The sequence below is a fragment of the Pseudorca crassidens genome, chromosome 4 (assembly GCF_039906515.1).
Source record: "Pseudorca crassidens isolate mPseCra1 chromosome 4, mPseCra1.hap1, whole genome shotgun sequence".
NCBI lineage: Eukaryota > Metazoa > Chordata > Mammalia > Artiodactyla > Delphinidae > Pseudorca > Pseudorca crassidens.
In genome coordinates this window covers 128,176,219-128,203,945 of record NC_090299.1, presented here as the reverse complement: position 1 = coordinate 128,203,945, position 27,727 = coordinate 128,176,219, and the positions used below count along the sequence as shown (strand labels likewise).

At 41.2% G+C, this 27,727-nt stretch overlaps 2 protein-coding genes across 14 annotated transcripts in view; one reads left to right on the top strand and one right to left on the bottom strand.

Moving 5' to 3' along the window:
• Positions 1-3,894, bottom strand: part of PRMT9 (protein arginine methyltransferase 9) — a 28,101-nt gene extending 24,207 nt beyond the window's left edge. Inside the window, exons 1-2 of the mRNA XM_067736727.1 lie at positions 3,522-3,894; positions 934-1,082 (exon numbers count right to left, since the gene is read on the bottom strand). Of these exons, the coding sequence (XP_067592828.1) occupies positions 934-1,082; positions 3,522-3,710 (338 nt within the window). The 5' untranslated portion in view covers positions 3,711-3,894. The remainder of the gene's footprint in view (positions 1-933; positions 1,083-3,521) is intronic.
• Positions 3,895-4,014: 120 nt separating this feature from the next.
• Positions 4,015-27,727, top strand: part of LOC137223941 (tigger transposable element-derived protein 1-like) — a 41,141-nt gene continuing 17,428 nt past the window's right edge. For 5 of the 13 annotated variants that reach the window (XR_010943143.1, XR_010943144.1, XR_010943146.1 and 2 more), the window contains exons 1-3: positions 4,015-4,178; positions 7,055-7,103; positions 23,904-24,037. Coding sequence is in view for 1 of the 13 variants with exons in the window: in XM_067736725.1 (XP_067592826.1) it covers positions 4,051-4,178; positions 7,055-7,103; positions 17,249-17,551 (480 nt within the window). In the remaining 12 variants the exon portion in view is untranslated. The other 8 variants (XR_010943140.1, XR_010943148.1, XR_010943151.1 and 5 more) reach the window with 6 other exon arrangements.

Genomic DNA, 27,727 nt, shown 5'->3' with positions numbered 1-27,727 from the left:
ACTAAATTAGATGTGAGCAAATCAATAATAAAAGACAGGGGGAGAAAACTATCAAACCATCCAGAACAGTATTTCTTAAACTATCTATGATAAAGAACTCCCTTTCCTTTTAAAATATATAAGTATCTGTAGACCAACATACTTGTACTGCACATGATTAGTTAGTGTGCAACTCCCACACCAGATTTCAGCAGCAGAGTGGTCCATGCTCTCTTCAACAAGGGAGTTCCCTGACCACATGCTTGGATTTACAGCAATGTCAAACTGCTACATAGATTTCTAACTGTTTACTCACAGTTTTTATACTTCTCTGTCATTGACTGGTAATCTGTGGATCACACCAGTGTGTGGTCCACATACTGAAGAGAACTAAGCTAGTAGAACCCTTTTACACTCATACTTCTTCACAAGCACCTCTAAGCATTCTGCCAGTTTTAAAGATTGAATTGGACTATTCATTTTGGGTATGGTTTAAGCAAAAAAGACATTCTGGAACCCAAACAGGGAACGGCGCTCTTACAAAAGGAAACAGCAAATTTCCAGGAAGCTCCAGAGGACAGATTTACAACAAATTCCCTGGCAAGGGACCACAGTGACTTCTCTGCCATCCTGTGAATGAGGGCTATGTCCTCTCCAACAAGGTGTGGATCTCAGCCCAGTGAGAGGAACTCTTCCACGGATGCTCGATCTCAGCCCCAGGGGCACTGGCTATTACGTAGTATAACATATAATATTATTACATATTATATCTGCTATTCCTATATTCTTTTCAGTTCTCTTCTTACTAGCCAACCCTTCATTACTCTGATCCCCTGTTATAATTAATAATTGTTTATATTAAACTTCCCATGTTCGAATTAGTGTACAACAATTTATCCGATCTGGACTGATGCAGAATAATCCTTAACTAGTAATACTGAAACCACTACCTACCTGAAGAGATGCTCCCCCATACTATTGCAAATCACTTCATCATCAGGAAACAGTTCCAAGGCTTGCTCATAGCAACCAAGTAGGTCTTGTGTTCGACTGAGTGCATCAAGTTCTTCAGCCCATCTGAAGAGCGTATACTGAAAAGTTTCCTTTACAAAAGAGAAAACAGTAAATTAGTCAGTAACATAAATGATGAAAGAGGGAATTCCCTGGCAGTCTAGTGGTTAGGACTCTGAGCTTTCACTGCTGAGGGCATGGTTCAATCCCTGGTCGGAGAACTAAGATCCCGCAAGCCGCATGGCACGGCCATTAAAAAAAAAAAAAAAAAAAAAAAGATGAAAGAATATTCAACACTGGTTGAAGATTCCACAGAAAATAAAACTTAGTTATAACTGAAAATCACCATAAGTTTAATTTAGCTGTAATAGGCCCTGTTGCTAAATAAATACATAAATGCATAAATTTTACCACCTACATGGCAGTAACATGCAGAATTAAGACAGCTTGACCACTCTGCAAAATCTGTCCGTACTTGGCTGCCATATCATATTCTCCACCAACCTCTTTTTTGTGGGCTCCTATGTTTCAGCGGTACTTCCTTGACCGGCTTCTCTCTTCTCACGCATCCCCAGTGCATTAACTATCACCTATGTGTTAATGGATGCTACATCTACATCTCCAATTGAGACCCTCTCTCCTGAACCTCAGACCCATAGTTACCACTCCCTATTGGTCATCTCAACCAGGGACCCTCAGTCATCTCAAATTCAGCTCAACCCAAATATTTCCTGATCGGTGTGCAAATATCAAAGAACAACATAACATAAATCCTGTTCCTATCCTCAGAGAGGCCTCATAGAGAGAAATATAACATACAATTTTGAAAAAATTCAAAATGTTCTAAACTGAACCCATCGTATTCTCTCACACAGGATAGAAGGTTAAGGTACCGCCCAACCTCAGACTAAGAAGTCACCTTAGAACGCCACCTTAACTCCAGTACAATTAATTTGAAACCCAGCCAATTCTCTCTCATTATAGTTAAATCTGTCACCTCCTCTCCCCCACACTGTTACAACGTGGTCCTTGTAATCACTTGCTGGACTACAGGAAGAGTCTTCCCACTGTCACCCTAGCTCTAATTACACCTCCACCAAACATTCTCCACACTGCAACCCAGTGCAAAGACAGAAGGCTGTAGTCAGGAACACATTTTATATCATCTTCACATATTTTATACAGAAGAGTGTATATCTGAAACTGAATTTTGATAAATTTTACTAGAGAGTCAAGGAAAGGAAGAAGACTCTAGGATGTGAGGGGAAAAAACACAGATTATATTAAATGGATCAGGGAATTTACAGCTAAGCAACTTGGTATGGCTGAGGTGTAAGGATGGAGAGTAGAAGGAAATAAGACTAAAGAGATAGGTCTTTCGCAGAGGACCCTGCAAAGAAATATGGGACTCTGTTCTGCAGGAAACAGAGCTAGTTACTTAACCCTACTGAACACCAGGCAAAGAAATACAAACTTTAGATAATACTTTTAATACACACTAAATATAAAAAAAGATATTTTCCCTGTTTTACTAAAGAGGAAACTAACGAACAAAGAATTGAAGAAAAAGCACTTGGATTGATCCATTATTCTACTTCTGCCTACCTAAAAGAGCAAACTGTATCTCAGCATAACACGTTCTCCTCCCTGAGGCCAGCTGATCCTGAAATTTAAATGTCTATATGCTACTGACATCTACTGGGTAGAAGTCAGGGATGCTGCTAAACATTCTACCATGCACAAGACAGCTTTCCACAACAAAGATTCCATCCAAAATATGAGTAGTACTGAGGTTGAGAAACCCTGGGTGAAATAAAGCAAAGTAGCTTCAGGCTGAAAGTTGAATGCAAAATTAAGTTAAATCACTTTTTGAAATTTAGATTCTGAAATAACTTGGAAAAAATGTACAGCATTTCAACAGAATAACTCACAAATAATCCAATAACTGAAACTTAAAGAATGCATCATCGAATGATTACTTTAGGCTAATCCAAAACTTAATTCAACATTCGTTCCACGTAACAGTAGAGACAAGTGCAAAGGGCCTGGGGCAGGGACTTGCTAGAATTAGATATAGGAGGTGGCAGATCACCTGAGGCCTCATGCAATATAACCTTCGGAATTTTGAATGAAATGGAAGTTTTGAAATAGAGAAATGACATCATCTGGCTTTTATTATGAAAAGCTCATACTGGCTGTGTTGCGGTAGGCTGCAGGAGAAAGCCTAGTTTCGAGCCTGAGCCTATTGCAAAAGTCAGAAGGAGATGACTGAAGCTTGAATCAGGGCAGTAAAAAAGAAGGTGGTAAGAAGGGATACGATTCTGGATATATATTTCGATGGTGCAGCAGACAATATTTTCTGATACGCTGGTTGTGGTTACGAACAAAAGAAGAGTCAAGGGTGAACAGTAAACATTAATAACCACCACCAATCACTTATAGTACCCCCCTCCAATTTATTTATGTATTCATTTATTTATACGAGAACACAGGATCTGCCTGCAAGCGAGAGAAACAAGGGCCCTCCTCACCTTCACATCGTCTTTCAGCTCCGGCGCCAGGCTGAGCACGAGGAGGTAGTGGGCATAGGCGGTGCCGAAGTCCTGGGCGCCCAGGCAGTGCTCTGCGCTCTGCAAGGACCGCGACACCAGCTCGTCCCGCCCGGCTGCCCTGGCGCCCCGTCCGGCGCCTCGGCGGGGCCTGGGCCGCAAGTTCGGCATGGCAGAGTCACCGGCCGAAATCTGCACCTGTATCTCCAAAGGGAAGATGCTTTGGTGAACGGAAAGCGCAAACTGTCTAGGTGATCGCACTTCCGCGTGACTAACCAGAGCCCGAGAACCGGAACAGGAAACCTATTCCCCTACGACTGCAAGAGCTCCCACCTCTGCCAGGCAGAAACCCCTCCCCTCCCCAAGGGGCGTGTCCTACGCCGCCGACGCACGCTTCGCGAACGGCAGTGCGTCCGACGAGGGCACGTCGTGGCCCGCCCCCTCCCGTGGGAGGGGAGGTGCGGGGGGGCCATTGCGCTTGCGCGTAGAGGATCTTTCCTGACCTTCTACTATGCTGGCGTCCCTCACATCTCTCCGGCTGGAATCGGAGCTTTCTGTTCCTTTCTCCTGGCCTTTAGGAGTGTGTGACTTCAGCTACGAGACTTCCTTCGGCAGACTCAGTTACCGCGAGGGACGTGGGTGTGTATGAGGAGAGACGGTCAGGCAATTGTGGTGATGCTTAAGGCCTTTGGGTCGTGACGCACCAAATCTCAAAGTGGCGAGAGTGGAAGGAGCCCGGAGATAGCAAAAGCACCCTAAATGGAGTAGAGGAAATGCTTTCACTGGCATTTTAAAAATCATCCTCACAGAGCTCGGTGAGGTGGACCTTTGGGTCATACTCATCTTACAGACCGAGAGGGACATCCTGAGAAGTTACTTGCCCAAGATCACAGAACAGTTCGTAGCATAGGCACAGCTCAAACCCGAGTCACTGGCTCCCTGTTCAGTTTTCTTTCAAACGAGCTTAGGGTTTATCTCACTGTTTGGTGTATCACCACTGTATAGTGGTTACATTTTAAAAGTTTTTTTGCATTCAAGTGTGGACCCTAAGGGGTAGATTGAGAACTTTTAAATGGAGGGGGTGGTGCATAGGAATTACGGCTGAAAAAAGTCTCTTTTGCCCCTGGTTTCATACATGCTGATGGTGAGTATTTTACTTAAGAAACAAAATAATAGAGCAATTTTCCGTATCAAACTGACAAACTTTGGGGTCTCCTTCACTTTCAAAAGTTCATCATTTATATGCCTTTTTGCCTTCTCTTTTGACCTGATTATCTGAACCACCCTTCCTCTGAGCACACATGTAAATCCTAATCAATTCTTCAAAGTCCAGATCACTAGATTGTGACCTGCTGCCCTAGTCAGAAAGTTCCTCGAAGGCAGGATCTGTTCTTAACCATTTTTTAACTTTGCACCTAGCAGAGTCTGGCTCAAAGTAAGTACTCATATGTTTAAATTTTAGTGGAAACTACATCCCCCAACTCCCAGGTTTTGCACTTAGACGTTCCCAACCATTTAAGGTCCTTATTTCTTTCTCAACCTCAATTGCTGCTTTACTAAATTTAAGATTGAATTGTATTTATTTCACTGTGTAGAGGGAAGTCATCAATAGCTGATCTATAATAAGAATAGAAGAGAGTTTTGAGCCAAACTGAGAAGTATAGCCTGACAAACAGCCTCTTGGGTAGCTCTGAGGAACTGTTCCAAGGAAACATGGTTTCAGCACAGTTTTATATCTTGTCGGAACAAAGAATATCAAACGCGAGAGAGGTACATTCTTTCAAGGTTTCATAAAAGACAGCATCACGCACACAGCGAGTCAGTATGGCCTTGTGCCTGGGAAGGGAGCTTTGTCATCTAAGGAGTACTAGCATTGACCATTGACGTCCCAGGAAGAGGAAGACATTTATCTCTATCTTAAAAATGGACATATTACTTCTGGACAAGGCACCCTTTTCTTTAATGGTTAAAGCAAATGTACAATGTATGTTTAATAGGCCACAAAACAGGCTGTTCTGGTTAGCATAAAGTTTAAGTTAAATCACGTGTAAGCAAGAATGTGTTCCCCATACCTCAGTATATGAAAACTTCTTCCTTCATCACCTCACACAACTGAAATGCTAAGGACTTAAGAGAGTCCCAGTGCGATGTGGTAGAATGTGAAAAGACTTAAAAAAAAAATACATGCATTCTAGTCCAAGCTTGGTCCTTTCTGACCCATTTAAGAACATTTCCTTAAGAGTCATTATTTGTAAGAAGGCCTAACAAAGCTACCTTTCCTACTTTGGACACAAGATTGATATGACCATCAAATGAGATACTATATACAAAAGCATTTTATACATAATATATACATATGTAATGCTATGCGTTATTACTATTATCTAGAGTCATTTAAAACTTAGCTGGATTATTAAAAATTAAGTCACTAACACCTTTAAGCATTTGATCAGAACCCTATGCAACTCATATCCTTTAAGAGTCAGATGTAATTGGCTGGAATCTCTTTCCAGAAAGCAGAGGGAGACCTCCCAATCATTCTCTCCAGAGATTTTGGTTTGGAGAAATCACTTTAGACTTCATCATTCAATCACCTCTTTGAGTCCCTGCTCTGAGTTATGCAATACTTCATTTTACAGATTATCTTGAACTCCAGGGTCTGCTTTCCCATTCCACAGGGCAAGGTTTCTTTTGTCTTGTTTTGCCTTGTTTTGTTTTTTGGTCTGTTTGGTTTGTGAGATAACCAAACTACCTAAAGCATTTAGACTGCATGAAACTGAAAGTGGACATATTATTACCAAGTCAACATAGGCTGAGATGGAGGGAAAACTTGACAGGAAGTGGAGAAAGGGCAGAGAAGAAATAAAAGAAGCCAACTTGGGTTGTTTCATCATCTACAGTATCAACCTGTGGGCAGTGACTACTGCTAAAAAAGTGCAAGGGATGCTTCCTGTCCCTTCTGAAATACTTCAGATAACTTTGTGAGCTACTAGGCCTCACTAAGTTACATTGCAATTATCCTAGATAGAGAAATCACAGGTTCTCTGCATTCCTGTGTAGTTTATCTATAACTCAGGACACTCTCTACATAGGGAAAGTCACTTAGAAAAAATGGAACTGACACAAATAACATGGAACATTTGCTCACCGTAAGAAACTGAGACAGAAAACATTTTAAAAACTATTTTCTTATTACCTCATTCCTAACTAAGACTTGGAATTACTCAAGATCATGTATATTTATTGAAAGTAACTGTATTTATTGCAATTACCTTTCACTTTTGAAAGAACCCTATATTTGATCACGAAGAACCCTGAAGCATGATGCAAAACCAATGCAGAATACACATTTTACTTCTTGATCCTTAGTCAAAGCTTTCTTTGAAAATATTGAAAGCATCGTTCTTTTGTTCACAATAGCCTTCCCCCTCCCCAACCCAAACTGTTACCTTTAACGACTGTTGAGAGTCTATTTGATTCCTTCATTTATATGCTCTTTTTTCACCCTCTTTTAGGGTCCTAAGAAAAACCTCACTGATGGAGAAAACCACTGCTGACTCAGAGGTAGGTTTAATTGTGGTTGTCTTTCACCATGTTCTGGGCAGCTTGTCAACAAACCACACACGTCAAACAAGGAAGCAAAACCAACGGAGGGGCTCTCAATCAGCTTTCCAGTGTGCAAAAACTGAAGGTTAATGGGGGGAAAAGGCTCACAGGAAGTTCATTAACAAGGGATAAACAGACACAAGGTATCTTGGGTTTATACATTCTGTGGAGAGTCATATCTTTTTGTGTAATCTTGGTGGTTTTATTTTATGGTTTGGAGTGTTGTTCTCAACTTTGTTCATTTTAGGATCATTTGGGGAGTTTTTTTTTTTTTTTTTTTTTGCGGTACACGGGCCTCTCACTGTTGTGGCCTCTCCCGTTGCGGAGCACAGGCTCCGGACACGCAGGCTCAGCGGCCATGGCTCACGGGCCCAGCCGCTCCGCGGCATGTGGAATCCTCCCGGACCGGACCGGGATTACGAACCCGCGTCCCCTGCATCGGCAGGCGGACTCGCCACCACTGCGCCACCAGGGATGCCCTGGGGAGCTTTAAAACAATATCCTCAACTGGGCCTCATTTCCAAATTGCTGATTTAATTGGCATGGGGTGGAGTCTGGGAATTAGTATTTTTAAAGAGCTCCCTGGTGAGTCTAATGTGCATGCGAGGGGTGCCGGGTTTGGGGCAGTCTTCTATAGGGGTTGTTAGGGTATTTGAAGTATTTAGGGTATGCAGTATAGGCATAAAGGCAATGTAGGGAGTAGAGATACAATTAATGACTTATACAAGCATTATGAAGAGTCTCTCAACTAAAACTAAATTCTTGTGAGTTGAAGTGATTGTTATATGATGAAGAATAGATTGTTCATCATACTGAATTACTTGTTGGAGAGAAAACTCTATAATTTAATCAACAGAACACTACAGCCATAGGCCAACTGCTTGGGTATTAAAATGTGCACTAATGCATTCTCACTGCTAAATAATCCCAGTTTCTTCAATGTTTTCAAAGCTTTTACTATAATTGGGAATTTTGTTGTTGTTGTTTTACATAGCCCTTTCTAACTGTCCCATGTACATTTCAAAATCTAGAACTCAAAGTTAGATATAAAACTAACAATGAATGGCCAGACCAATGCTGAGTTCAAACTCTGAGTGTATGGGGGCCTATAATAATGTGACAGTAAAGTTCAGAGACACTGAGAGAGAAAATCCATGTATGGAGTGCCGTTCTACACCAGGCACCATGCTTGGTTCTGGAGAACCTGCCTGAATCTCCTGCTGGAAATGCCAACCAAAGTGGTGGTGCCAGGGATGGATTCCAAGTAATCTGAATAGAGCATGTCCTAACAAGACACTCAGGAAAACGCTAAAAATCCATTTGAGAGGAAAGAATCTAAACCCGGGAGTCACCTCAACTCTTTGTATTCCTCTCCCCATTCCCCATCAATCACTGCTAGTCCAGGTCCCAGAAGGAAAAAGACTCAGAGGGCTTATTAATTAAAGAGAGTTTAGCCAAAGGACTCTTTACAGAGGTCAGGGAAGTTAAGGGAGTCAGCAAGATTTGAGAGGTACCCACAGACCTGAAGAAGCAGGAGAGGACTGTATTACCAGAACCAGAAAGTTGTAGTTATGGAAGAGGGACCACCTAGATGGAACTATAGCCGTAAGCAGAGGAGAGAATTCCCTGACCTTTTTCTCCCCCTGCCCACCAGTCTCTTACTAATGCCTCCTACTAGCAGAACCCAATCCAAAGCCAGCCAGTAAGGGATTTTGGATGATACAGTCCAGAGAGTCAGCCACCCTCCAGGGCACAGAGGTGGGCAAAGAAAGGTAGAAAATGGTGCTGTAGGGCAAATGGAGAATAACCAACATAATTACCAAGTTTTACCTCTTTACTTACGAAATTTTGAAAAATCTGCCCTCTCCTCTCCATGCTTATTACCACTGCCTGCGTTCATCTTCTTTTAATCTTTCACCTTGTCTGTTATAATGGCCTTTTCATCATCGAGCCTTCAGTCATGCACCCCTTAAATTTACCTTCCATGCTGAAGCTAGAACAATCTAAAAAGCAAATTTCCCGTTCAGTGGCTCCCTAACGCCTATAGCTGTGTATTATAAACTTAAAAAAAATTATTTGTGTGGAGAATAATTCTAAATCCTAATTAAAGATTTCCCTTAGAAAAGGGGAAGCAAGAGTCATGTTGAATGTGTAAGTTTACACACTGAGGTTGTTTGGTTTAGAATGTACATTTGAAAAAATGTATTAAAGATGTGGGGTTCCTTAGTGGTTAAAAGACCCAAGAATTTCTACTTATAGTGTCCTCCCTGAGCAAAATAAAATAGTTGACCCAATTAGAATTGACCCGTGGTTAGTAAACGAGTTGATAAGGACACAGCCTCAACTTCTTTTGTAGCAACCTTGGGGGAACTGGACCATCAAAGTACAGTAAGTTCCCTACACACGAACGAGTTCCATTCCAAGAGTGTGTTCGTAAGTCCAATTTGTTCGTAAGTCCAACAGAGTTAGCCTAGGGACCCAACTAACACAATCGGCTATATAGTACTGTAATAGGTTTATAATACTTTTCACACAAATAACACATAAAAAACAAACAAAAAGTAACGAAAACATTTTTTAATCTTACAGTACAGTACCTTGAAAGGTACAGTAGTACAGTACAACAGCTGGAATATAGGGGCTGGCATCAAATGAACAGGCAAGAGAGTTACTGACTGGAGGAGGGAGCGGAGGTGGGAGATGGTAGAGCTGAAGGATCGTCAGCAATAGGAGACGGAGGGTAAGCTGCAATTTCACTCACACCTGACGTTGATGGCACAGTTTCTGGTTCCTTGCTGGATTCAATTCTATTTACCCTCTTGAAAAAACGATCTAATAATGTCTGGGTAGTAGCTCTTTTTCTCTCATCATAGATGACACGGTAGCACTGGGTGCATTTTGAACAGCTGCTGCAAACTTCGGGTACCGTGCTACATTTGAGTCCTGTGCCTCAGACACTAACAGTGCCTCCTCAAATAAAGAAAATCCCCTTGCCATTTCCTGCGTCGTGAGTCTCTTTGGCTCTTCAGTTCCTTCTTCCTCTTGTCTCTCTTCGTCCTTTCTCTGGGCCTCCAATTCCTGGCGCTTCTTAGTACCAGCTACATCACCACTGCTTTTACACTTGCTTCCGGACATCCTGGGCTTGAAATAAAGATACTGCACTACTGTATACAGTACGGTACAGTAAAGTACACAAAAACACAACCACTTGCAGAGGATGCACGTGCGTGACAATGTATGCCAGGCATGTGAACTAACTTACGTGACTGGACATGCAAATGCACGTTTGCATCTTTGAAAGTTTGCAACTCGAAAGTTCGTATGTAGGGGACTTACTGTACAGGCTTTCTTTTCAAATGGTAGAGATGAGATAAATTGACTTTAAAAAGACTAAGCCCTGGTCCCAGGCTAGGCTTGCTGGGGTTGGCCTTTTACACCCTTTGCATTGAAGGACTCTGTGTAAGACCCACTTTTAAGGAGACGCTTTAGCTCAGTGATTGTGAGATCAAATACGGGAGCCAGGCTGTCTGAATTTGAATTCTGGCCCTGCCATTTACCACCTAGGTATCTGGAACAAGTTACTTAGCTTCTATACCTGAATTTCCTTATACTTAAAATGAGGATCACACAGTACCTATCTCTTAGCTTCGTTGTAATGGTTAAATAAGTTAATGCAGTTATGGTACCCAGAACATATTAAGCCCTCGGTGAGTTGCCGTTCTTACTCCAGCTCCCCCTGGAGCAGAACTCTGATGATTCTCAGAGGAGCCAGGCTTCCACCCAAGAGGAGCCGTATCTCCTGCCAGTTACAGAAGCCTTACACAATGCTTGGACTTTGAGACCTCTAACTGGGGGGAAAGAAGACAAGAAGTCTTTCCTCCTCTGCCTGCTGCCTCCCAAATAAACTGACATCTGCCTTCAGAGCTGAACAATAAGTGCTTAATTCTTTTCTCCCACAGCTGAGTTAAGGAAAGGGAGCAAATACAGTGTTTTTCTTGGTACAATAGATCTTAAATTGTGGTAACAAGCCCACAGAAGGTGTTTTGAACTTGGTGGAAAGCAAGTGATCACAGAAGATTCCTGTCACCTAATTTTTGCGCAAGGTACTGATTGGATGTGAAAGATCATAGAAAGCTATGTGGAAATAATAACTGAATGTCTCATCTTGTGATTCGTCTGCAGAGCAGTTGGCTTAAACTGTTCAGCACTCATGCTTTCCAAGCTAATGATACCCTCTCCAACCCCGTTATGTGTGTGATTTTGATAAACACCCAACACCTTTAGGTCAGGGAACTATTATGCAAATGATGGGATAAAGGTTAGCTGAGCTGTTCCCCTTGAAGTAGGTGTCAGAACCAAAGCTGTGAAGCCCAGCTGGCCTTCCATGCCCCCGCCCACTCAGTGAACCCTGAGGAGCTTTGTTTAGCCCAGTTTGAAACTACTGCCCTGTAAGGTTAAGTCTAAGCTCCTTAAGTAAGTCCATGTTACATGATTTGGCTCCCACTTAACCCCTCCCTCTAGCCTCAGTCTTCAATATTTCCTTCTCGCTATCATCATTCACACTTTTGCTAAGGCAGTTCTCCCTCCCTGTATATAATGTGTTCCATTTTAGTTTGCTCTGCTCACTCCATGTCATCCTTTCTCAGTTCAAAATTCTCCACTTCTCCAAATGGCTAGTTTAGGTAAAGCATTCTTTCTCTGATTTCCCGTAGTCCCCTATCCATAACTCTGTTTTAGCATTTACCCTGTTGTATACATGAAATGATCTGTTTATCCTCTTGACTAGAAAGTGAGTTCCTGGGCCTCAGGGAGTATGCCTTATTCATTCTTTATCTGCAGCATTTAGAATAGCAATTAGTATTAAAGAAGTCATTAAATGTCTGATGGAACTGAGCTGCAGGCCATGGCAGGAGAACCAGAGGAAAAGGACGATTTGACACACGTGTAGAGAACAGACTACAGGAGTTGAAACAGTTACATGATTGGAATAGCAAGGGCATGAGGAAAGGGGAGAAAATGAAGGTGATGCCAAAATGTTGAGCATGAGCAACTAGGTACATGGTGGTGCCGTTAACCAGGATAGGCAGTACAGGCCCAAAGAAGGAGGAGAAGAAAACAGATTTGAAAAGAAAGATGATGAGTAAAGTGGCTGTGTCTGAGGTGTCAATGGGACATGAAGTGAAGGTATCCAGTGGGCAGATGGGTAGGTGTGTCTAGAGCTCAGGAACAAGATCTGGCCTAGAAATATATTTGGAGGTTTTAATTACGTTGGCAGGTTGAAGTTGTATGAACGATTATACTTCTCCAGGGAAAGTATGCAGAGGGAGGAAATATGCAAACCAAAATGTAGACTGAGGAAAAAAAAAATGTAGACCAGAGAGGAAGCAGCAAAGCCTCTGATTGGGAGAATCTTCTGAATATTGAGAGTGGAAGAAAGTAAGATACTGCATAAGGTGGATCATCATTCTAAGGAATGGTTAAAAAATGAGTTGCCAGTAGGACCAGGGTCTCTCCTAAATGCAATCAGGGCAACCAGCATATATAAGAAATATGAATAAATTATGTTTTCTCAATATATTATAATTCACCTTTATGATGAGAATGTTTTATGACTCACTAAACATGGGAGTTGGAAAGTTAGGATTTATTGATGTTTCTCAGGGGAGTCTATATTGAATGCATTCTGTATTGTAGGCACTGTTTTAAATAATGTTTCACCAGCCAGCATCTCCCCTCTCTTTTTCTGGGAACTGCTTGTATTAGCTTTCACCAGGTTATGCTATATAACAAACAGCTCTGAAAATTCAGTGACTTAGAAAACAAAGGACTAATTTTTGCTTATGTTACATGTAGACTACAAGTTGCTTACAGTGCTGCTTCAGGCTTTGGGAAGACTATGGCTGTGCACCATGTGCTGTCTCATCCTGGATTCCAGGGTGAAGAAACAACTCCTACATGAGACTTGCCCAATCTCAGGGCAGAGTGGGGCAGCCAGGGAGCTGCCAGAGGATCATGGTGCCTCTTAAAGCTTCTGCACGAGTGTCACATCATATGGCTAAGCTCAACCTCAGTGGAGAGGGGATATATACTCTTTCCACAAGGAAAGGAAGCTTCAAGTCACATATACATGGAAAGTGAGGAGCAAATAATTGGGGGCAATAATACAATTTACCACACTGTTCCTCTGTCAGCTTAAACCCTGTAGCACCTGTGGGAAAATTGCATGTTCTTTCCTTTGGCCACAATTGATTTCTTCAGGGTTAAGGACGTAACCCAAACATCTTCTAACAGGAATTGAGAACGAAAGGAAAAAAAAAGTAGAATCTTGGTAGCCAAATTGTAAGATGTAAAATGTGGGAGTTATCAGTGACCATGTTCCTCACCATATGGAGGAAACTAAGCTGCAGTTGCAGGGAACAGAGCCAACACACAGAGTAAAGTCAAACAGGGACAGAGAGGAAGGTATTATTCCTGCTCTTCCTATGGTTTGGTTGTTCAGTCATTCCTTGGATTCTGTGAATTATGAAGTTTTCCTTTTTGTCTAAGCTAAAGTTGAATTGATTTCTGTCATAGTGAAATCATGATTCATGCACATGTGTAATTTCATTTAATCCTAACCAATACTTTTAAGTAGTTACTGTAATTGACATTTTATAAATGAGGCTCAGAATTAGAGATGGAAATTCTCCCTGGTACCCTGCCTAGAAGAAATATTTTACAGTAACACCCAACTGGATTATTCTACCCTGTGCTCACCAAGCAATTTTTTTTTTTTTTTTTTTTTTTGCGGTACGCGGGTCTCTCGCTGTTGTGGCCTCTACCGTTGCGGAGCTCAGGCTCCGGACGTGCAGTCTCAGCGGCCATGGCTCACGGGCCCAGCCGCTCCGTGGCATGTGGGATCTTCCCGGACCGGGGCACGAACCCGAGTCCCCTGCATCGGCAGGTGGACTCTCAACCACTGCACCACCAGGGAAGCCCCCAGGCAATTTTTTGACCTGGTCTCTTCCACGGCTACTAACACACTGGGAAACAGAGACCAAAAAATGGTCTGATATTGGTTATCTTGCCAGAAATAGTTTGCATTATGAAATAATTTATTGACATTATGATTTATAAATTAGTTTCTTATTAGTTTGGTTAGCATGAATCATTTCTGAGAATTAGAGGTAACTCTTTAGAGTTTAAGGATCTGAAAAGTTGAGGGTCATATTAGAGCTAAACCATCTCAGGGTCTGACCTTGCCTAGACTTGTACGACCTCTTTTGGACATCTTCTTAGCTGCACAGCTGCCATAAACTAAGATTCCTCAAGATGTCAAAGATAGAGGTTCCACCAACAATTGAATCCTGGCCACAAAACTGAACTTTCTAATCAGTTGTATCTCAACAAACATTTTTTAAAATTATTAGGCAAAATTCCCAATGAAAAATGGGCAAACAACTGTCAGAATCAACATTTTTTGAACTCTGGAAATTAGCCAAAGGCCTGCAACAACCTGGCAAAAATACTTATTTAAGGAAAATAGCTGATTCTTAATAAGTACTAATGTGATTCCAGTCCCATCCCCCTCTCCTTAGATCAGTGGTAGCTGTGAGAATAACAGCCTGCATTCCTGGTACCAGAGTGAGTAAAGAATTGTGGTTAGTTATTTGTTCTCATCTGCCTGGTGGCTTCCTAGAATAGTGGCTTAAAGGCGTGTCTTTATTTTGCCTAGCTACAAACTAGCCTAGTGCTAAATCTCCTTCCCTGGAGTATTGGTTGAAAATATTTACAGTCTAATAATCTTAGGTTACTACTGCCTGTGGTGATCACTAACAGCAGGGGCAAACAGACTAAACAAAAAGCTTGTGAGGAGAGGCTGGGGAATGAGTGTCCAGTAAGGGCTTACAAAGCTCTGACAAAGTCCTGAGAATGTAGAAAGCCAAATGCATGCATAGGGCTGTGTGCGTGTTCAGGAGAAACCAAAAAAAACAGAAATTTTCACCTCCCGCTGACCTTAAGGGTCTAAGAAAGCTGGAAATAATGGCTAAGGTAGAATTGTAAAGTTCTTGGCAAGTGTTGAAAGCAGGCCAAAACAAACACGTATGAGCCCTCTGCAAAGACTGGAAGATTTTTTGGTTCCAGGTACAGCCATACCTCATGTTATTAATTTCACTTTATTGTGCTTTGCAGATACTACATTCTTTACAAATTGAAGGTTTGTGGCAACCCCACATCAAGCAAGTCTATCAGCACCATTTTTCCAACAGCATTTGCTTACTTCATGTCTCTGTGTCACATTTTAGTATTCTCACCATATTTCAAACTTTTTCATTATTATTATACTTATGGTGATCTGTGACCGGTGATCTTTGATGTTACTATTGTAATTGTTTTGGGGCACCACGAGCCATGCCCATATAAGACAGAGAACATAGTCAATAAATGCCATGTGTGTTCTGACTGCTCCATCAACCAGCTGTTCCCTGTCTTTCTCCTTCTCGGGCCTCCCTATTCCCTAAGAAAAAACAATATTGAAATTAGGCCAATTAATAACGCTTCATTAGCATCTAAGTGTTCAAGTGAAAGGAAGAGTCACATGTCTCTCACTTTAAATCAAAAACTAGAAATGATTAAGCTTAGTGAGGAAATCATGCTGAGCTGAAAGCTAGACCTCTTGCACCAACAGTTAGCCAAGTTGTGAATGCAAAGGAAAAGTTCTTGAAGGAAATTAAAAGTGCTTCTCTGGGCTTCCCTGGTGGCGCAGTGGTAGAGAGTCCGCCTGCCGATGCAGGGGACACGGATTCGTGCCCCGGTCCGGGAAGATCCCACATGCTGCGGAGCAGCTAGGCCCGTGAGCCATGGCCGCTGAGCCTGCGCATCTGGAGCCTGTGCTCCGCAACGGGAGAGGCCACAACAGTGAGAGGCCTGCGTACCGCAAAAAAAAAGAAAAAAAAAAGTGCTGCTCCAGTGAGCACATGAATGGTAAGAAAGCAAAACAGCCTTATTGCTAATATGGAGAAAGTTTTAGTGGATCAAACCAGCCACAGCATTCCCTTAAGCCGAAGCCTAATCCAGAGCAAAGCCGTAACTCTCTTCAACTCTGTGAAGGTTGAGAGAGGTGAGGAAGCTGCAGAAGAAAAGTTTGAAGTGAACAGAGGTTGGTTCATGAGGTTTAAAAAGGAAGCCATCTCCATAACATAAAAGTGCATGCTGAAGCAGCAAGTGCTGTTGTAGAGGTTACAGCAAGTTATCCAGATCTAGCTAAGATCATTAATGAAGGTGGTTACACTAGACAACAGATTTTCAGTGTAGATGAAACAACCTTATATTGGAAGAAAATGCCATCTAGAACTTTCATAGCTAGAGAGGAGAAGTCAATGCCTGGCTTCAAAGCTTCAAAGGACAGGCTGACTCTTGCTGGTGCCAACACAGCTGGTGACTTTAAGTTGAAGCCAATGCTCATTTACTATTCCAAAAATCCTAGGACCCTTAAGAATTGTGCTAAATCTACTCTGCTTGTGCTCTATAAATGGAACAACAAAGCCTGGATGACAGCCTATCTGTTTATGACATAGGTTACTGAGTAGTTTAAGCCCAATGTTGAGACCTACTGCTCAGAAAAAAAGTTTTCTTTCAAAATATTACTGTTCATCAACAATGAACCTGGTCATCCAAGAGCTCTGGTGGAGATGTACAGTGAGATTAATGTTGTGCCTGCTAACACGTTTGTTCTGCTGTCCATGAATCAAGGAGTAATTTCGACTTTCAAGTCTTATTATTTAAGAAATACATTTTGGGGCTTCCCTGGTGGCACAGCGGTTGAGAGTCCGCCTGCCGATGCAGGGGACACGGGTTCGTGCCCCGGTCCGGGAAGATCCCACATGCCGCGGAGCGGCTGGGCCCGTGAGCCATGGCCGCTGAGCCTGCGCGTCGGAGCCTGTGCTCTGCGATGGGAGAGGCCACAACAGTGAGAGGCCCGCGTACCGCAAAAAAAAAAAAAAACATTTTGTAGGGTGTAGCTGCCATAGTGATTCCTCTGATGGATCTGGGCAAAGTAAATTGGAAACCTTCTGGAAGGATTCACAGTTCTAGATGCCATTAAGAGCCTTTGTGATTCATAGGAAGAGGTCAAAATATCAACATTAACAGGAGTATGGAAGAACTTTATTCCAGCCCTCATGGATGACTTTGAGGGGTTCAAGGCTTCAGTGGTGGAAGTAACTGCAGATGGGGTGGAAATAGCAGGAGAACCAGAATTAGAAGTGGAGTATGAAGATGTGACTGACTTGCTGGAACCTCATGATAAAACTTTAATGAATGAGGAGTTGCTCCCTAAGGATGTGCAAAGAAAGTGTTTTCTTGAAATGAAATCTACTCCAAGTGAAGATGCTCTGAAGTTGGTTGAACAAAAACATAGGATTTAGAATATTACAAAAACTTCGTTGACAAAGCAATAGCAGGGTTTGAGAAGATTGACTGCAATTTTGTAAGTTCTACTGTGGGTAAATGCTATCAAAGAGCATTGCATGCTGCAGAGAAATTGTTCATGAAAGGAAGAGTCAGTGCAGCAAACTTCATTGTTGTCTTATTTTAAGAAATCGCGGGACTTCCCTGGTGGTCCAGTGGTAAAGAATCCACCTTCCAATGCAGGGGACTCGGGTTCAATCCCTGGTCAGGGTACTTAGATCCCACATGCCACGGGGCAACTAAGCCCACGCGCCATAACTACAGACCCACATGCTCTGGAGCCCGCACGCCACAACTAGAGAGAGAAAACCCGCAGGCCACAACTAGAGAGAAGCGCACGCCGCAACGAAAGATCCCGCGTGCCGCAAAAATGATCCTGCGTGCCACAACTAACGTGATGCAGCAAAAAACAAATATTAAAAAAAAAGAAAAGTAATTGCCACAGCCACCCCAACCTTCAGCTGACCACCCTGCTGACCACTCTGATCTGTCAGCCATCAACATCAAGGCAAGACCCTCTACCAGCAAAAAGATTACAACTTGCTGAAGGCTCAAATGATGGTAAGCATTTTCTTAGCAATAAAATTTTTAAATTAAGGTATGTACATTGGTTTTTTTAGACATAATGCTAATAGACTACAGTACAGTGTAAACATGACTTTTGTATGTACTGAGAAGCCAAAAAATTTATGTGACTCACTCTATTGAGATATCTGCTTTATTGCAGTGATGTGGAGTCAAACCTGCAATCTCTCTGAGGTATTCCTTTGTTTAAGGACTCTGCCCAATCATTTGCTGACCACTAAGATAATATAACAGAGACTTCAGGAGCCACATAAAACAAAGAATAGACTACAGAATTTGTCTGTTTAGAAAAGTCATTAAACAATAACAACTACAATAAGCAGCAACAACAACAAATCCTCGGAAATGGAGAGTTGATACAATTATTATCACCCGAAGTCCATAATTTACATTAAGATTCATTCCTGGTGTTGTACATTCTATGAGTTTTGACAAATGTTTAATGACATGTATCTGCAATTACAGTATTGTACATAGTAGCCCTAAAACTCCTCTGTGCTCTGCCTATCCATCCTTTTCTCCCTGTAACCCCAGGCAACCTTTCATCTTTTTACTGTCGCCATAGTTTTGCCTTTTCCAGAATGCCGTATAGTTGCAATCATATAAGATATACCCTTTCCAGATTAGCTTTTTTCACTTTGTAATATGTGATAAATGTTCCTCTATGTCTTATCATGGCTTGATAACTTACTTCTTTTCAGTGATAATATTCCTTTTTCTGGATGTACCACAGTTTATTTATCCATTCACCTACTAAAGGGCATATTGGTTCCTCCCATGTTTTGGTAATTATGAATAAAGCTGATATAAACATCCATGTGCAGGTTTTGTGTAAACATGAGTTTTTAACTCCTTTGGCTAAATACCAAAATCATGATTGCTAGATTGGGTGGAAAATTATGTTTCATTTTTCAGAAGCCACCAAATGCCTTCCAGAGTGGCTGTACTATTTTGCATCCCTGCAAGCAATGTATGAGAGTTCCTGTTGCTGCATATCCTCAATAACATTTGATGTAATCAAATGGTTTGAATTTTAGCTATTCTAATAGATGTATGGTGATACCTTGTTTTAATTTGCAAGTCCCTGATGAAATGTGATGTTGAGCATCTTTTCATATGATTATTTGATAACTGTGTATCTTCTTTAATAAGGTGTCTATTCATATCTTTAGCCCATCTTTTAGTCAGGTTGTGTGTTATTGTTGGGTTGTAAGAGTTCTTTGTATATTTTGGATAACAGACCTTTATCAGATCTGTCTTTTACAAATATTTTCTCCCACTCTGTGGCTTGTCTTCTCCTTCTCTTGACAATGTCTTTTTGCAGAGGAGAAGTTTTTAATTTTAATGAAGCCCAGGTTATCAATTCTTTCATGGATTTTGCCTTTGGTGTTATACCTAAAAAGTCATCACCATGCCCAAGGTCATATAGATTTTTTCCAATGTTATCTTCTAGGAGTTTTATAGTTTTGCATTTTACTCTTAGGTCTGTGATATATTTTTAGTTAATTTTTGTAAAAGGTATAAGGTCTGTGTCTAGATTCACATTTTTGCATATGAATGTGCAGTTATTCCAACACCATTTGTGGAAGAGTCTACCTTTGCTCCATTGTGTTGCCTTTGCTTCTTTGTCAGAGATCAGTTGATTATATTTATATGGGTATAATTCTGGGCTCTCTAGTCTATTCCATTGATCTACATGTCTGTTCTTTTGCCAGTACCACACTGTCTTGATTACTGTAGTTTATAGTAAGTCTTAAGGTAAGCTTGTGTCAGCCTTCTGACTTTGTTCTTTTCCTTCAATATTGTGCTGGCTATTCTGGGTTTTTATCTCCCCATGTACATTTAGAAACAGTTGTTGATATCCAAAAAATAATTTATTAAGATTATTAGGATTGCATTGAATCTATATATCAAGTTGGGGAGAACTGACATCTTGACAATATTGAGTCTTCTTATGCATGAATATGGAATATCAATTTAGGTCTTTGATTTCTTTCATCAGAGATTTGTAGTTTTCTTCAACTAGATCTTGCACATATTTTGTTAGATTTATACCTAAGTATTTCATTTTGTGGGGAGGGGTGCTAATGTATGTGCTATCTTTTAAAATCTCAAATTCTACTTGTTCATTGTTGATACACAGGAAAGCCATATACTTTTGTATATTAACCTTGTATGCTGCAACTTTGCTATAATTGCTTATTAGTCCCAGAAAGGTGTTTTTGGCAATTATTTCACATCTTATGTATAAACAATCATGTCATCTATGAACAAAGACAGTTCTATTTCTTCTTGAAACTCTATATCCATTGAACAATAACACCCAATTCCACCCTCCCCCCAGCTGCTGGCAGCCACCATTCTACTCTCTGCTTCTCTGAGTTCGACTACTCTAAGTACCTCATGGAAGTAGAATTATATAGAATTTGTTTTTTTGTGACTGTCTTATTTCATTTAGCATAATATCCTCCAGGTTCATTCATGTTGTAGCATATGTCAGAATTTTCTTCCTTTTTAAGGCTGAATAATATTCTATTGTGTGTATATATTACATACAATGTATGCGTCCATTACTGGGCACTTGGGTTTCTTCCATGTTTTAGCTACTGTGAATAATGCTGCTGTGAGCATGGTTGTACAAAACATCTCTTTGAGACGCAGCTTGCAATTCTTTTGGGTACATACCCAGAAGTGGAATTGCTGGATCTTATGGTAATTCTATTTTTAATTTTTTGAGGAACTACCATACTGTTTTCCACTGTACCATTTTACTTTCCCACCAACAGTACACAAGCGTTCCACTTTCTCCAAATCCTTGCCAACACTTTTTATTTTCTGGTTTTTTGATATTAACTATTCTACTGGATAGGAGGTGGTATCTCATTTTACTTTTAATTTGCATTTCCCTAATGATTAATGTTGTTGATCTTTTTTTTCATGTGCTTATTGGCCATTTATATATCTTCTTTGGAGAAATGTCTATTCAAGTCCTTTGCTGATTTTTGAATCGAGCTGTATGGTTTTTTTGTTGATGAGTTTTAGGAGTTCTCTATACATTCTGGATATTAATCCCTTATCTGATAAATGATTTACAAGTATTTCTTCCATTGTGTGGGTTGCCTTTTTTACTCTGTTGATATTGTGATTATTATTATTACTTGCAGTAACATAAGTTATCCATAAGGTACATGGTGTAATGGAAAGAGCACTGTATCAGGGGACTTGATTTCAAGTCCTGTTCACATTTATTATCTCTGACTGAGGTATATAGCGTCCCGGGTTTGAATTCCAGGTCTACCACTTATTAGCAATCGGAACTCAAGAAGAATTTTGAAACTTAGTTTCCTCATCTGAAAAATGGATAATATAATAAATCGCACCTTGTATGTTCTTGTGAGATTAACAATACTATATATAAAGCACCTGGCACATAGAAAATGATTATTATTTGATATTATTTTAGTGGTTTTTTCCCCTTTGAGTTGTTTTAGTTGTATACTTTAGGAACTTACGGAGAGATTATCGTAGAGTGGTTTTTAATCCCAGTAAAAAAGAGTAAGACCACTTAGTACCATCCCAAGGAATAGAGATAAAGAATAGTGGATGGGATACAGCTTCATGGGATACCTTATCTAGTTCTTTGATAAAAGAAAAAGAGATGGAAAAGACAGAGAAATCAATTATGTTTAATTTCAATTTCAAAATTTTCCTCCTTAGTCCAAGATGTTCAGTATCAAGCCATATGTTTGATGACATTGGCAGAAGGCAGGAGGAGAAATTCCAGAATGTTCTTTGCAGCAAATGGAAATATAAGGAGAATCATTTGATAGCAAATTTTGGTTGTTTTTTTTTTTTTTTTTTTTTTTTTGCGGTACGCGGGCCTCTCACTGTTGTGGCCTCTCCTGCTGCAGAGCACAGGCTCTGGACACGCAGGCCCAGCGGCCACGGCTCATGGGCCCAGCCGCTCCGCGGCACCCGGCATCCTCCTGGGCTGGGGCACGAACCCACGTCCCCTGCATCGGCAGGCGGACTCCCAACCACTACGCCACCAGGGAAGCCCGATAGCAAATTTTTATCTTTCTCTATGGCGTATAATAAATATATACGAACCCGAAATTTTTATTGGATATTCAAATATGTAAATAGGCAAATTACCTTCAAGTGTAAATGTGGTATTCAAATAGTAATTTAGAAAAATTTTTAAATCAATATAAGTGGGACTTCCCTGGTCGTCTAAGTCCTCATGCCGCAACTAAGGGCCACAACTAAGATCCAGCACAGCCTAAATAAATATAAATAAATAGTAAAAAAGAAAGAAAGCAATATAAATATATAAGCAGAGCTATACATTTGTCTCTCTGATAAAGCTAATTAAAAGAAAGGGTAAAGCTTTGTTTGATAACACATCATGTCCATTTCTCTCCTGAAAATAATAAATACCATAAAGAATAGTATATCCCATAATAAAATTTTCAATAATATGGTTGAAACAAAGGAAATCAGGTTATATATATATATATAGATATATATATATATGTATGTCATGATTAAATCCTGTTATTTATTAATGCATTTAAAATAACAGTGATAAATTCATTAAATATTACCATGCATAACATATTTTTATGAAGAATAATTACATTTTCCAAAACAAAAAAATAGTGAGGACAGTGGCATTGTTTTACATTTTCAAATTTGATTAATATCTAACTTAAACAAAGATCCTCATATCTTCTCATTCTATGAGTGCAATATGTTGTTTTAGTAGAATTTTATAAAGAAAATCCAGCCTGATATAGATATGTAGCTGTAAAAGTGAGGAATATTCTAATAACATTTTTGCATAATCGAGGATATTTTTCTTTGATACAATACTCAACAGCGAATAGTTTCTTAAAGGCTAGTTACAATATGAAATCTGAAAATATATAAATGGACTTTTAAAAAAAATCATCTGGCTGGAACCATTATTATTTCAGAAATAAGCATCCTGTGTAATTTGAGGTGGCTAGAATAGTTATATCTGTAATATAATACTTGTCAGATTACTGTAATAAATATTTGTCAGAAAGTATCTCAGTAATCATAGACATTTATTTTATTCATAAAGTACTTACAAAAATAATTCTTCTGTATCAAAAAACTTACAAATGTCACAAGAGAGTTAGCTAATGGTCTACACAGTAGAGAAGAAAAAATCTGCTAGGGAAAGCTCTAAAGAAACATTTTCCCCATTACATTTTTGAATGGTACAGTTCATGAAGAAATCCTAGCTTTGCCTTCCTTTTTGGTGCTTTGTCTGAGAAGCAACACAAGAAACCAAGTCTTAGGAGAAAAACTGCTTTCAAAATCTCAAGTGTAAGCCACAAATAGGCTCTTTTGATAAAAGCTTCAAAGTTAAAGACATGAGAAATACAAGTATATATTCTATAAGGTATTTCAAAAAATTCAGCAACTATAAATGTATCCTTTGTATGCTTGAAATTACAATTTTCATGCTTTGAATATTTTATCCTGAGAAAAGTTTTGACTATTTTGTTCTAGAAGATTCGGAAATGAAATTTACACACACATATACACACACACATACAATATATATTATGTGTCTGGGATTATGGATATATTATGTACAACAGGATTTCTCCATATGATTAACATTCTGGACTGTCCAAACAATGTCAAACAATGAGAAACCAAACATAATCACATCTGTGTTGTAAAAAGAGCACGGAGGGCAGAGTCAAGATGGCGGACCAGGAGGACGCGGAATTCACGTCTCCATACGACTAGGGCACCTACCAGGCACTGGTGGGGGACCACGGACACCTAAGGGGACGGGAGGAACCCGCAACAACCGGGTAGGACGTGGGGCATGGGGGAAGTGAAGGGGGATGAGAAGTGGAGGCGGGACGGGACTGGTGCCCCTGAGAGGTGGCTGGGGGAGGGGAAGGGATCCTACACCCAAAGGGGGAAATTGGGGGACCACTGGGAAGGCAGAGAATCAAAAAGGAGCATGTCCAGGATTCCCCTGCCCCCTTGGGCCCCCTTCGGCCCTCACCGAACTCCACACTCCAGAGGCCCTCCTTTGGACATGCTGTCTCTCCCCTTCCACACAGGTCCTAAACAGAGGCCCCACCCCACGCTTGAACATCGCCCTGCCTAGGCCCTGCCCCCAGGGCCTTTTCTGGCTGCCTGTGTCCTGAGCCAAGGCCCCACCCCAGACTCAAACGTCACCCCACCACCAGCCTAGGTCCCACCCCACCTTAAACCCCGCCCCTGCCCAAGTCCCACCCCCGCCTAAACTCCACCCCCATAGCTAAGGCTTTTTTTTCTTTTTTCCTCTTTCAAATTGGGGTTCTGTTTTACAGAACCCCAATAACAACCCCAAAACAATTAAGGAAATAGTAATAGGAACATATCGATAATTACCTTAAATGTAAATGGATTAAATGCTCCAACCAAATGACATAGACTGGCTGAATGGATCCCAAAACAAGACCTGTGTATATGCTGTCTACAAGAGACCCACTTCAGACCTAGGGACACATACAGACTTAAAGTGAGGGAATGGAAAAAGATATTCCATGCAAACGGAAATCACAAGAGAGCTGGTGTAGCAATTCTCATGAGACAAAATAGACTTTATTTTTTACTTATTTATTTTTTAATTCAAGACCCATTCTCTAGCTCTGCCCATGTGGAGATACCCTCCTTGAAAAGGCATTAAATCCTTCAGTTCACTTTAACACCTTGTGCTGAAAACACATGTTCCAAGGTTTCAACTATGAGATCCACATTCTTAAAGCACTAATTCTTAAACCTCATCTAGATTTCTCCCCTTGGAGGGGGGAGATGACCCAAACACAGCAAAGAACAGCTCAGGACTGTGGGCTCTGCTCTCCCAGAAGACCTTGCAGCTCCCCTGACCACCCGGCTGGAACCAGGATTAGGACCCTGAGACGAGGGGTGCCTGCTGGGCTGCTGCCACCACAGATGGGATGCCACTGCCTTCGGGCACCTTCCTGCTGCCACCGCCACTGGCCCCCAGCTCCTGTCCTCTTCACTAGGCTTGCTGTCACCTTTAGTTTCCCTGAAGTATGGGGATTCCAAACGGTCTCTGCTCACACTTCTGTATCACTTCCTGCTGCCTCAGCACTGCTGATCCACACCAAGAGGTGAAAAGCACACAGAACTGCTTTTCAACACACCAACATTCCACACAAAAATTATTTTATAAGCCTGTAGGTTCTTTTTCATCAGAGGATATTCCCAAGGCCATGACTTCCTCCGGCTCTCCACTGCACTTTTAAGCAGACTGGACGTGCGTGGCCGCTGTGCTGTGAGTCGGGCACACCACCCTCGCTCCACTACTGCGCACTCTCCTGGAGCACTGAGGACGGTGCCCTGGGCTCATCAGCAGGATCTGTCCTGAATCCAGTCCTAGAGTGACAAGAGCCACACCTGCAGGTCTATTCCACTGACCAGCTGCACAGGACCGAGCTGGGCCCACGGTCCTTGGTCTGGATTCTGTTGGCTGATCATTCTTGCCTAGGTTCACAGGCCAACAGCCACCATCCTTCCTTTCCTGCTCATCACTGCACCAGTGGCTGACTCCTACCTGCTGCTTTCACATGCCTGGCAACCTCATATTCCAGGGCAAGCCAAGAACTGAGACCCCAGCAGGCCCTAGTTCCCAGCAGGCAAACTCCCCATTATGCTACTGCTGCCTAGACGTGTTCTCGAGGCTTCAGAGCCAGGAAAGTGCAGAGAGCATAGCAAGCTGCGGCGCCCTCAGCCCCAGACCCAGGATGCTCCGCGGAGGCACCGGAACCTCGCCACACCCCCCTGCAACACAAACAACTTCTGCACCTGCCTGTCCCGCAGACCTGGGTGCACCTCTGGCCACTGGGACCCAGGATGGAGGTGCAGGATGTGGGGCTCGGCTGGCGGCGGGTGCTGGGGTGGGCGGACACCTGGGCTCCAGCCCTGAGGCCTTGCAGACCCCTCCAGGCCCACCTGCGTCCCCACCACCCAGAAAGTGACAAAACAGACTTCAAAATAAAGACTATTACAAGAGACAAAGAAGAACACTACATAATGATCAAGGGATCAATCCAAGAAGAAGATATAACAATGGTAAATATTTATGCACCCAACATAGGAGCACCTCAATACATAAGGCAAATGCCAACAGCCATAAAAGGGGAAATCGACCGTAACACAATCACAGTAGTGGATGTTAACACCCCACTTTCACCAATGGACAGATCATCCAATGTGAAAATAAATAAGGAAACACAAGCTTGAAATGACACATTAAACAAGATGGACTTAATTGATATTTATAGGACATTCCATCCAAAAACAACAGAATACACTTTCTTCTCAAGTGCTCATGGAACATTCTACAGGATAGACCATATCTTGGGTCACAAATCAAGCCTTGGTAAATTTAAGAAAATTGAAATCATATGAAATATCTTTTCCGACCACACCACTAAAAGACTAGATATCAATTACAGGAAAAAAACTGTAAAAAAAACCCAACACATGGAGGCTAAACAATACGCTACTAAATAACCAAGAGATCACTGAAGAAATCAAAGAGGGAGTCAAAACATACCTAGAAATAAGTGATAATGAAAACATGACGACCCAAAACCTATGGGATGCAGCAAAAGCAGTTCTAAGAGGGATGTTTGTAGCAATACAATCGTACCTTGAGAAACAAGAAACATCTCAAATAAACAACCTAATCTTACACCTAAAGTAATTAGAGTAAGAAGAAAAAAAAACCCCCAGAGTTACCAGAAAGAAAGAAATCATAAAGATCAGATCAGAAATAAATGAAAAAGAAATGAAGGAAACAATAGCAAAGATCAATAAAACTAAAAGCTGGTTCTTTGGGAAGACAAACAAAATTGATAAACCATTAGCCAGACTCATCAAGAAAAAAAGAGAGAAGACTCAAATCAATAGAATTAGAAATGAAAAAGGAGAAGTAACAACTGACAGTGCAGAAATACAAAGGATCATGAGAGATTACTACAAGCAGCTATATGCCAATAAAATGGACAACCTGGAAGAAAAGGACAAATTCTCAGAAAAGCACAACCTTCTGAGCCTGAACCAGGAAGAAATAGAAAATATAAACAGACCAATCACAAGCACTGAAATTGAAATTTGTGATTAAAAATCTTCCAACAAACAAAAGCCCAGGACCTGATGGCTTCACAGGTGAATTCTATCAAACATTTAGAGAAAAGTTAACACCTGTCCTTCTCAAACTCTTCCAAAATATAGCAGAGGGAGGCACACTCCCAAACTCATTCTATGAGGCCACCATCACCCTGATACCAACACCAGATAAAGATGTCACAAAAAAAGAAATCTAGAGGCCAGTATCACTGATGAACATAGATGCAAAAATCCTCAACAAAATACTAGCAAACAGAATCCAGCAGCACATTAAAAGGATCATACACGATGATCAAGTGGGGTTTATCCTAGGAATGCAAGGATTCTTCAGTATACGCAAATCAATCAAT